The following is a 12,245-nucleotide window of genomic DNA, read 5'->3' on the forward strand; positions in this document are numbered from 1 at the left end:
TCCGTCCACTAGCAGTCGTACGTCAAGCTTCCGTTCGTGCCTCTAGGCACAGGCCCTTTTACTTTTTTTTTAATTGTTGTTCCGACTATATTTCCGGAACCGAAATACCTCTGGGGGTGTAGTACCTTCCATTTGCTGGTGACTTCGTCCAATCCGGTTCAATAGTTGCCGAGAAACACGACTTCGTTCCTAAAATACCTATTATCCGGAACTTGTTCTGGCTATATCTCCGGATTCACATAAGCGATTCCAAAACTATTGAACCATGATACCTTTCATTTGACGGTTGTTACGTCCAATTCGGCTAAGTGGATGTCGAGAAGCGTGGGTTAGTTCCCAAAATCCGTGTTTTTCGGATCTTGTTCTGTTCATATCTCCGGAACCAGTTGATCGATTCTAAACAAAAAAAAATCATAAGCGCTCTATAGGGTTATGAAACCTTTCATTGTGTGGCTGTTGTTCTATTCAGTGTTTGCTGAGAAACACATCGCACAAAATTGTGTAACACACATACACACCAGGGTGCTTCATTAAAAAAAAAAGATGAATTTCTGATAGACCACCCTCCAGTTCGATTCATAACCCCAAAATATGAGCCAATGAAAAAAATGGTAAAGATTGATGAAGGTTTGGAGGTCACGCAAATGATTTGAAATTTGTATGGGAATTACTATGGAAGATTTAAAAAAACCTGTAGAAGCATAGTTAGAGCAGCACACATAAGAGGTTCAAGGTAATAAACAAATACCATAAACGAACTGTATCCCGGATGGGTAAACTATCCCACAAATGGTTTGGATGATACCCCGAACACGTCGTTAAGCTCTCTTTTATGGTTATTTTCACTAGGGTAAGAAACTCGATGTATTCTGATTAAATCAAAAAAGCTCACATTTATTGCTGAAGAGGTCCGTTAGACAAAAACCGATCGTTTCCAAGTTCCGTTCTAGGATCTACAAACGCAGACTCCCTGACTGTTACAGTACCCTCCACGGTATCTCCAGCTAATGGCTATGCAGTGGCTAGCGCAAAGGCTATTGCCCCATCCGAGACCGCTCAGCAAGTCGCATGTGATGCGCTTCTTGCGTTGAAATTCCAACGGAATCTGCTTCAGCTGCGGCGCACGCTCAAAGTCTACGGGAGAAAATTTTCAACTTGTTGTCAATTTGTTGTAGGATTGCTTAAGTTCTTTGGATCATTACCTGAATCCTGATTCGCTGCCTGTACGTCCTGAGTAGCAACGCTGGCTTGTGGCATTGCAGATCCAACCGAAAGCGCCACCGCGAAGCAAACAAGGGCAATGCACAGTGACGTTATTGGTTTCATTGTGGAAGGCTTTTGACGAATATCGAAAACGCTAATTGTGGTGGTACTTGCGGTTAAAGAATAACTGTGAGTGCCAGTGAACTTATCTGCCTTTTATAGTGCTCGTTGTTCAAGTTTATTTACATTAAATTTTCTTCCGATCGAAGAAAATAATTTACTTGCACCAATATTGACTCTGATGGCTACTTGAAAAGAACATGAAACCTTGAGTAGTTTTCATCTTCTTCTTCTTTGGCTTTATAACGGCCCTACTGGGACTTTACGTCGGCCCTCAACTTAGTGTTCTTTGAGCACTTCCACAGCAGTTAGTTGAGAGTTTTCTAAGCCTGTACCTTTTTTGCATTATTGTGTGGCAAGTACAATCATACTATATGCCCAGGGAAGTCGAGAAATTTTTCAACATGAAAAATTGCTAGACCTAGAATCGGACCCAGCCGCCTCCAGCATGGTTTTGCTTTATAGCTGCGTCTTTACCGACTGAGCTAAGGAAGCCCCCAAGTAGTTTTCATGAAATGATCGAATAAACAAGAGGCTGACACAAAGTCATGAATGATGTATTTTAGCTGCTATCTCTACAATGTAGGTTTTCAATAACGTTGTAATGCTCGTACAGAAGAAGCCCATAAGCAAATGCACAATGAGATTCAACCATCAATTTTCGCTCCCTCAGTTTTAATAAACAACAACCCTAGGTTTTTGGACAAAAGATCAAAGGACAAAAGGTCTACAGACAAAAGGATAACACTGCTCATAAAAGCATATCAATCCCGTCTGGAAAAACAGCAAGGTGAGAAAATCGAGGTTATAAATTTATTTCTCCACGTACTCTTGTGGATGAGACAACCCCAACCAACCTTGGTATTTTTCACGATATTTTCTGAACAAAATAGGTAACCTCATTTCTGACGAAAATCCATACCCTTTTGTGAGCAGAACAGCTGGCAAAATTTAAAGGGTCAAGAGGTCGAATGGATAAACGGGTTAAATGGACAATAGGTCAAATTGATGAATGGTCGAATGGACGAAAGGTTAAACGGACAATAGGTCTAAATAGACCAGAGCTCGTTTTTACAAAAAGTCAAATTTATTTAAAAGGAAGAAGGTTGAAATGAACAAAACTTCTAAAAGTTAAATCACTTTAAGTGAATCAAAAAAATTAAAAATATTAAAAGGTCGGAAAGCCGATATGCTGGGTAAAACAAGTAAACCAAGCTTAGAATTTGAGAACCTAACTGAAATACTCGAAAGTGATTTCTCTCTATTGGAGTTAACTCCTCCTTTAAAACATAACCAGTTTTTTGGCATATAAAATCTATTGAACAATCCAGCTGGAAATTCTCGCAAGTTATTTCTCAACCTTGAAGATGACGCCTTCATGTTTTAATGAGCAGTCCTTTGTCAGATTAAAGCTACTGAGCAATCCAACTTAAAGTGCTTGAAAGTTCTTACTTTCGTTGTTTTTCCCCAATCAACCTTTTGTCCTCCTTCTCATCATTTAACCTTTTTTTTTTTTTTTTTTTTTTTATCTAGTTCGTTTATTTGGGAGGCTCAATCGCGTTAGCTTTACGGAGCCGATAATTCATTGTTCACTGTGTGTAACAAAATTCACTTAATTCTATGTCTAGTAGGAGTTGGGCCGATTACTCGCGGCTTACTCGAGGTTAGAAGGGTACATTTTCGAAGGATAGGATCAGGGGAGGAGCTTGGGGTAGGGTTTCGTTGTCTCATCAGAGCGTTGTCGCCAGTATGAACGGTAGTGCTGTTCTAGCTTCGTCCGGAGTTCGACCGGCTATGGTGGGTGACCAGTGGGCGACGATGAGACTCATCGAGACGGGGGGACAAGACAAACAAAAACTAATAAAGAGAGACAAAAGACAAAAGGAATTAAATTCTTATACTAGACATTTGAAGAAAAACATAAACGGACTGCATATAGCAGAGATCACGGGTTGCCAACACGTCTCTGATAGGAACATAGGGTTGTCTTCCTTGGGCCTCGAGGGTATTCAAAAGTCGCTCTCTGGCGGCGTCATTATCCGTACATTGCCAAACTGCGTGTTCGATGTCATCGTAACCGTTTCCACACCGACAGATGTTGCTGTCCACGAGGTTTATTCTATTGAGATGAGCATCTAGCGAGTAGTGGTTGGACATAAGTCTACTCATCACGCGAATGAAGTCACGACTTAAGCCCAAGCCTTTAAACCACGCTCTCGAAGAAACATTAGGAATAATTGAATGTAACCACCGTCCAAGATTTCCAGTGTCCCAATCGGTTTGCCAACTCGAAAAGGTACTCTGACGCACTAAATGGTAAAATTCATCGTGTGAAATTTGCCTGTCATACAATTCGCCTTCCTGCGCGCCCACCTTTGCGAGAGAGTCCGCCTTCTCATTGCCTGGGATTGAGCAATGTGAGGGGACCCATACAAAGGTAATCATATATGATCTTTCGACCAGCACACACATCTGCTCCCTTACCTTTGAAAGGAAATAAGATGAGTGCCTACCTTGTTTCATCGACCGAATAGCCTCAATCGAACTGAGACTATCCGAGAAGATGAAGTAATGGTCTGTGGGCATATTGGAAATCATCCCCAATGCGAAGTTGATTGCTGCCAGCTCAGCAACAAAAACGGAACAAGGTTCCTGAAGTTTGCGGAAGGCGCTAGAGTTTTCATTGAAGACACCGAAGCCAGTGGATCCATTGAGACGTGACCCGTCTGTAAAATATCTTTTCATGCAATTGACTTGTTGGTACTTTTCAGTAAAAATACGCGGAATAATAATAGGTCGAAGTTGATCGGGAATCCCATGAGTTGCTTGTTTCATGGTCAGATCATATTCAATTGAGGAACTGCGATTGGTGAAGTGAACACGGTCTGGAGTATAACAAGGAAGACACATATCTGATGATATGTAGTGGTGGTAGATTCTCATAAATCGAGATTGTGTGTTCAACCCAAGAATTTCTTCAAAATTAGCAATTATAAGTGTGTTCGTCACTCCGCATTTGATTAGTATTCTGAGAGAGAGCTCCCAGAAACGGTTCTGGAGGGGTGTTACTCCTGCCAGAACCTCGAGACTCATGTTATGCGTTGAGTGCATACAGCCTAGAGCAATACGCAGACAACGATATTGAATTCGTTCCATTTTTATAAGGTGACTTTTTCTTGCCGAGAGAAAGCAGAAAGAGCCGTACTCTAGAACAGAGAGAATAGTTGTTTTATAAAGCGTTATGAGGTCTCCCGGATGAGCACCCCACCATGTGCCGCAAATTGAACGGAGAAAGTTGATCCTCTGCTGACATTTTTGCTTCAAATACGTAATATGGGCATTCCAAGTGCACTTTGAATCAAACCAGACCCCAAGGTACTTGAAAGACAATGATTGAGTAATGTTTCTGCCCAAAAGATTAAGATGCATTTGGGCTGGGTACCGCTTTCGAGTAAACACTACCAGTTCAGTTTTCTGCGGCGAAAATTCGATCCCTAGATTCATAGCCCAAGAAGACAAGTTATCTAAGGAATTTTGCAATGGTCCTTGCAAGTCCACGGCATGTGGACCTCTTACGGAAACCACACCGTCATCTGCAAGTTGTCTTAGCGTGCATTGTTCTGCCAAACAGTTGTCGATATCTTTGACGTAAAAGTTATAAAGAAGAGGGCTGAGACATGAGCCTTGGGGCAGGCCCATGTAGCTAATTCTGGAAGTTGTCAGTTGTCCAAGGGAAAAGTTCATTTGCTTTTCTGACAACAAATTGTACAAGAAATTATTTAAAATTCCAGAAAGTCCACATCTGTGCAGATTGTCTGACAGAATTTCAATGGAAACTGAATCAAAAGCCCCCTTAATGTCCAAGAATACTGAAGCCAATTGCTCCTTGTGTGCAAAGGCCAGTTGAATATCTGTGGAAAGCAGCGCTAGACAATCGTTTGTTCCTTTGCTCTTGCGGAACCCAAATTGTGTATTTGATAGCAAGTTATTTGATTCGACCCAGTGATCGAGTCTCCGAAGGATCATTTTCTCCAACAATTTCCTAATGCACGAAAGCATAGCAATCGGACGGTATGAGTTATGGTCAGACGCTGATTTGCCAGGTTTTTTAATGGCTATTACTTTGACCTGTCTCCATTCAGGCGGTACAATGTTGTTTTCTAGCAAGGAATTGAATAAATCTAGCAAGCGTCTTTTAGCGATATCTGGGAGATTTTTCAGAAGATTGAATTTAATCATATCGCTTCCCGGTGAGGAGTTGTTCGATGAAAGAAGAGCCATAGAGAAATCCAGCATTGAGAATGGTCTATCCAGAGAGCCGCCGCTAGGAGACGCTTCTCGAAGAATATTTTGTGCTGGAACTGAGTCCGGACAGACCTTTTTAGCGAAATCGAATATCCATCGGTTGGAGTATTCTTCACTCTCATTGAAAGATGAGCGGTTACGCATGTTGCGAGCCACCCTCCACAAGGTGTTCATTGAGGTTTCTCGTGAGAGTCCCTCGACGAAATTGCGCCAATAACCGCGTTTTTTTGCTTTGATTAATTGTTTCAGCTTTGTCTCAAGCTTTGAATATTCCTCGAAGTAAGTGGAGGTTTTGTGTCTACGAAAAGCTTTGAAAGCATCAGATTTTTCTACATACAATTTTGTGCATTCTTCGTCCCAACCAGGTGTGGCTGGTCTCCTTTTAAAGGGTGCACTTGGAACTTTTCTTTTTTGTGCTTCTAGTGAGCTTTTGTAAATCAAATCGGCTAGGAATCGATATTCTTCCAATGGTGGAAGCGCATCTATTGATTCGACACCGATTGTCACCGCCGTTGCATATTTCTGCCAGTCGATGTTCCTTGTAAGATCAAATGGAACCCGAGATGGTTCTGCAGAGTGAGGGCCACACTTTATTGAAATGATGATTGGCAAATGATCGCTACCATGGGGATCATTGATAACCTTCCACTGACAATCCAATGATAGCGATCTTGAACACAAAGATAGGTCGAGTCGGCTTTCTCGAGCCGGAGGTTTTGCTATACGTGTCGCTTCACCAGTGTTCAAAATAGTCAAATTGAAATCGTCACATAAATCGTAAAAAATAGCCGCTCTATTGTCGTCATATAGATCGCCCCACCCAGTACCATGGGAGTTCATATCACCCAGAATTAATACTGGGGATGGAAGAATCGAAACTAGATTCCAGAGTTGACTACGGCTAATGGAGGTTCTTGGTGGAACGTATACTGAAGCTATGCAAAGATCTTTGTTCTTCACATTTATTTGGCAAGCAACGATTTCGACGCCGGATAGAGCAGGAAGGGAAATTTTGTAGAAAGGGTAGCACTTTTTGATCCCTAAAAGTACTCCTCCATAAGAATCGTCTCTATCCAGGCGTATAATGTTAAAATCGTGGAAGTTGAGTTCTTTATCGGAAGAAAGCCATGTTTCACAGAGAGCAAATATATCACAATCAGAATTGTGAAGTAAAAATTTGAACGAGTCTAGTTTAGGCACTAGACTACGGCAGTTCCACTGTAGCACAGTGATCATATCTTCAACCTCGTTCGACGAATTACCCATCGAAAGATATGATTGATGCAAGGAGGGGCCATGAAACAGTCAATTGCTTAAGATATGATTCTAACGTTGGAAGCAAGGCAGAAACTAAGCTTCTTAGAGGGTCTTGTATGTTGAACATGTTTAATATGAATTCCACAATGTCCGAAAAAGCTAGCAAACCTCGTTCGGACTTGGATTTCTTTTGAGAAGTTTGAGGAGCAGCTTTTTTATTTTTTTTATCTTTGTTGGGCAATGGCGGAAAATTCTTGCTGCATCCAGGGATTGGATCAACAGGAGCCTTCGGTTTTGTTTTTTCATCCCCATTACCCTGGGAATTTGGCAATCGTCTGGAGGTGACTTTAGTTTTCTTACGGCGCACTTTCGGGGAGGGGCATTTTCTTTTTGAGGAACCGTCTATTTTTGAAGGTGCGTGTACCACCGTAGAATCACCTTCATCGGATGAGTCAGAGTCCGATTCTTCAACTGACAAAACCGAAAATTGGTTTGCATCTTGGACGGCTGATGCAGCCTTCAACATTTGAGCATATGTCTGCTTGGAGCGTCCAGAGATTGAACGCTGCACTTTATCGGAGTGCTGTTTGTACATCGGGCACTCCTGCAAGGGGTGAGGATTCTCGCCACAGTAAGCGCATTTTACTGATTCTTTGTGGCAAGAATCCTCTTTGTGGTTTTCACCACATTTGCCACAACGAGTTTTGTTGCCGCAATGGCTGGCCGAGTGTCCCAGCCTTTTGCAGTTGGTACAATTATATACCCTCTGTACAAACAACCGCACCGGAAAAAAAGCACCATCAATTTTAACAAAGTTTGGGAGAACTGAACCTGCGAAAGTCACCCGGAACGAGTCTGAATGTTTATAAACTTTTTTACCGTCTAGCAAAGATGCTGAATGCAGTTGCCTTACATCCAGTATCTTCACTAGCGCGGTAGCGAATGTCGAGTTTTAAAAAGTTCCCGAGGCATGTTTCAAGTCCTCGACAGTCAGACTCGCGTCGGAGACCACGCCTTCTATCTCCACATCTCGAGAAGGGATGTAGATGTTGTACTCAACACTAAACAACTCGTGATCAGCAATTTTATTTGCCACATCATAAGTCGGTGCTTCTACACGCAGTTTGTTGAATCTTTCTTTGTGTACCAAGATTCCCGGATACTTACGCAGCAAATCTCTCGTTATGTCGAGAGTTTTCAAAGGTTTATTTTTGGGCCGAAAAAAGACAACCCATGGTCCTTTCGAAGACGGTTCATAGTATCTGGTTCGCGTAACGTAGGCATCGGAAGATGCCATAAGTGTTGCGCAAAAGCGGTGCGCAACCACTTAAGAAGGAAAAAAAATAAAACCTTCACTAATTAATTAATTTTAATTACTAGTAATTAAATTTTTTGCCCGACGTACGAACAAATCAAAAAGAAAAAAAAAATCGAAACAAAAAAAAAAACTTATATCTACTTGCAAAAAGTTGTCTCACTATGACCCATACTCCCCTACCAGGGGTGAGAGACAGAGTCACGCGCCACGAGGCAAAATTAAACTACAATAGGGAGGCAATGGACTTGCAAAATGTATTGTCTAATACTTATGCCGGTTGTAAACAACCTATCAGCCGTTGCAGCTAGATGGTCCGTTTGCTGCTGCTGGTGGTGATGATTGGTGTTGGTGGGTCGGCACGATGATGATAAAATGACTTGACGACCGGATGGATTACCGGGGTGGATTAAAGCTGGATGGCAACTCCAAGGGGCTCGGCCCATGGAATTCCACTTCCTCTGTTGCACACTGGTCACTTGGGGCACCCAATGGGGGGGTGAAAAAACCGCTCGGGCGGAAAAACACCGAAAAAAATTAGATGCCGCGCGACTGAGACCGGGACGTTGTTAACCGACTGAGTGTTCAACTAGGAATGAACCTTTTGTTCCGTTTTCAATCACTCGACCTTTTGTACCTCCTTGTCATTCGACGTTTTGTCAATCGTTTTTTTTTTTTTTCCTTTGGTTTGTTTTTTCCGTCGATCTTGTTTTCCGTGCTGAGTTTTTTTTTTTTTTTTTAATTCTTTATTTAAGAGATTTTTAGCCTTAGGCCAGTTCATCTCTAGTTTTTCCGTGCTGAGCACCAATGCTACCGACGTGCCAGGAAGGCAGCTCCCACACCTGGACCCTACCTATCGACCCATCAACTCATGAACCGGGGACCAACGGGTATGTCAATCGTTTTGTCATTCAATCTTTTTTCCCTCTTCACATAATTCGACATTATGTCTATTCGACCTTTTGTCATACAATCGACCTACCACTAGATTAGCTTTCAGATGCATGACAGGATGAGGTGTTGACTGAACAATGTCGGTACAAATTCGGAATAAATTTTTAAATTTTTGAATTTTTCACTGATTTTTAAACGTTTACCGAACAGTTCAGTAGTTCACAAATGACCGAGCAGTCTATGAATATACTCGTAGACAGTTTAGTTTACTCATAATCATAGAAAGTGCAGGAACTCAGCGATGAGTAAATTTGCCTCATGTCTTCCTGTAGAAAACCTAGAAAATCTTCTGGAAAATAAGGTAATTTGTCGAAAATTTCGCTAATTTCAGGAGTAGTACCAATAGACTAAGTGAATCCAATCTTTACTTTTCTCATATTCGAGATTTTTTCCCTGGACTTCCTACACTTTATGTGATTTATGAGCAAACTAAACTCAAATTTGGATCGTTCTCAATCGCCGTGTGGAAAAACGAGGAAAATTCTACTGATCTACTGAGTAGTACCATAGAGGTAGCTCTAAGACTAGAAGGTCCCGAAATAACAAGCTCAACTTTTTGGCTCAGCTCTGGTACTCTCTTCGGTCCCAAGCTAATCGATTCACCCCTCGAAACATAGGAAAAACCCGAGGGGGACGACTCTATCAACGATGCAAAAAAGATTGTGTTTTGCTGTGGCTAGCTGCGCGCACGCTGAGTAGATAGAAAGAAGATTGACGACGATACTGAAGATTTCCTGCAAAAAATTGATGAGCGATGCAAGTAGATGCGACAAATGAAAGAAGATTGTTCGAAGATTGATTCGCTAGTGTGAGATTTGTTGACCATCTAAACTTGAGATTTAGATGTATCGCCCCCTTCGGAAAAACCACTAACCCCTCTTTTATCTGTCAAACTTTCATAGCGAATCAAAACAAACATTGCGTAGTACTAGAATTTCGACTAGAATGGAGTACGTTAATCGTTTGCTTGGGACCAATAGCACAGAACAGAAGGGGAAGTGCAAACAAATCGGGGAATCAAAAAGTGGTTCGTTTTTCTGCTCAACAAGCGATGTGTTGTGGTAGAGTTCCACACGGGCTTTCTATGTGCACTCACACTATCATAGCATGCTGCCTATCTTAACTGCAGGCAGAAGATGCCTTCTACCGCTAGGTGCGCTAGTGTTTCCAAATGACAAGTGGAGCCACTTTCTGATCCGAAGTTCCACTCCTGTGCCAATAGGCTAGTCAAGTAGTGAGCCAATTTAAAACTGTTAGTTTCATATTGATTGTTGGTAGTACTGAGTAGCCCACTTTTTGCCGTTTTGAGTAATATTCGAGTCAGTTAATGAGTTGCTCACATATACTGATAAAAATTGTCTTCGATAATTTTTAAATGGTATACGCATTAAAAAAAATGGACTAATTTCGGATGGCGATGAAAAAAAAATCTACAAAAGGTAATTCAATGGAAATTTTTTTCCTTAAATCCTACTTTTATCAAGCCTTCTACAAAAATGCTTCGACGCCCTGCCAGGCGGCCTTACGGCATTATGGCCGGAACCATAGCCATGGCCGATGAAAATACGGATGCCGGTATGTTCTTCAGCTCTTTCGTGGCCTTGGCGATCAGCTGCTCCTTCGTTTTGGCCACGAAATTATTGGAATAGATCCTCCGGACACAACAATATCCATTTTGTCCAAGTACTTCTTCACCGTTTAGTTGGTTGCTCCGACCTTGCGGCCCAAGGTGCGGAACGCTGAGGCCACCTTGCCCTCGGTCTTCCTCTTCAGCTTCTGCTGCACTTTACGGTCGCGCAGCACCGTCTGGCGGCCGGAACCAGGCTTCCGTTCGACGCTCTCGCCTTTCTCCAGAAGAGAAAGGATGTTGTATCGTATGCGTGATAATGTTTGCACCATCGTACAAATAAGGTTCCCGTTTCACCGGTGCATACAATGCCTTGGTTTTCTTTGTATGCACGTAACCTATAGCTCATACCGTAGTAGGCTGTGTTTAAAAGAAAATGATTTACTTAGTTTGACAGTTGCACCATGACGAAGTGGCAGCGTATTCGTGATTTGTCCCACGCGCAAATGTCACAAAAAGACATTTCAATAGCCGTGGGAGTGTCCCGATGGACCATCAAAAGGGCTTTAGATCGAGAAAAGAAAGGACAACTATCCGCGAAGGTGGCCATAGGTCATCCGAGGTCAGCTCGCGTTCCGAGAGTTATCGCTGCTATCAAAAGGAAGATTCGGGTGAATCCAGTGCGTTCAATAAGGAAAATGGCAAAGGAACACAGGATCAGTGACTTTACGGCACCGAAGATCGTAAAGGAAGATTGCGGGGCGAAGTCGAGGGCACGGAAAAAAAACTCACATGATTACCAACCGCCTCCGGGAGCTACGAGTCGTTCACCGACGAGAGCATGTTTACCGTCGATCCCGTATCAAATTCCAGAACCGACCGATATATTAGTTCTCTTCCGGTAAAAGACGTGGCCAACGAGCACAAGAACGTGTATCTGACCAAGCATCCTGCTAGCGTTAGCTAGTGTTTGGATTGGTGGCTTCCGATGGCAAAAAATGAACCCGGTGTTCATTCCAGAAGGCGACAAGGTCAACACGGAGGTCTACATCGAGATTTTAAGTAAGTATGTTCTTCCGTGGATCAAAGAGCAGTACGGTCCGAAGCCAAATGTTGTATTTTAACAAGATGGGGCTCCGTGCCACACCTCGAACCGCACTCAGAAGTGATTGCAGGAACATCTTCCGTTCTGGGCGAAGGATATGTGGCCTGTTCTAAACGCCACCCGAGTACAGCAAGCCTCAGACAAACATTGACCTGTACCCGGAGAGAAATGGATCCAGACTACATTATTAGAACCTGCCGTGCATTCCGGAAGCGTGTGGAGGCCGTAATTCCAGCAAGTGGAAATTCGATTGATGTTTAACATAGTTTAAGCATGGACCCAGCGTGGAAGGAATTTATCGAAAAATCATGGTTCTCGGTAATAGAATGGAAGTGCACGCAGTAGTAGGTGTTTTAGATTTGTGGGTAGTTATATGTTTGAGTGCATGGGGGAATGCTGTCAACAATGCTGTCGGTTTG

General features: G+C 42.6%; 2 protein-coding genes across 5 annotated transcripts in view; one reads left to right on the forward strand and one right to left on the reverse strand.

Annotated features, from left to right (window-relative positions):
* LOC135713598 (uncharacterized) overlaps positions 1-12,245 on the forward strand; it is a 101,208-nt gene that overhangs the window by 14,286 nt on the left and 74,677 nt on the right. The gene's annotated exons all lie outside the window — the stretch shown is intronic.
* Positions 947-1,326, reverse strand: LOC135713600 (defensin-B-like). The gene is made up of 2 exons (XM_065236733.1): positions 1,203-1,326; positions 947-1,134 (listed from the first exon to the last, which is right to left on the reverse strand). The coding sequence occupies exons 1-2, from the start codon at positions 1,324-1,326 to the stop codon at positions 947-949; spliced, it is 312 nt and encodes a 103-aa protein (XP_065092805.1).

This window comes from Ochlerotatus camptorhynchus, unplaced genomic scaffold, assembly GCF_037179485.1.
Source record: "Ochlerotatus camptorhynchus isolate MF236.1 unplaced genomic scaffold, CSIRO-AGI_Acam_v1.1 ptg000573l, whole genome shotgun sequence".
Taxonomy (NCBI): Eukaryota; Metazoa; Arthropoda; class Insecta; order Diptera; family Culicidae; genus Ochlerotatus; species Ochlerotatus camptorhynchus.

Bases quoted from the DNA above. Each gene is read 5' to 3' on its own strand.
- LOC135713600 (XM_065236733.1), bottom strand. From the start codon at position 1,326: ATGAAACCAATAACGTCACTGTGCATTGCCCTTGTTTGCTTCGCGGTG. The intron at 1,135-1,202 runs GTAATGATCCAA...TTTCTCCCGTAG, and splicing joins GGCAGCGAATCAGGATTCAG to ACTTTGAGCGTGCGCCGCAG.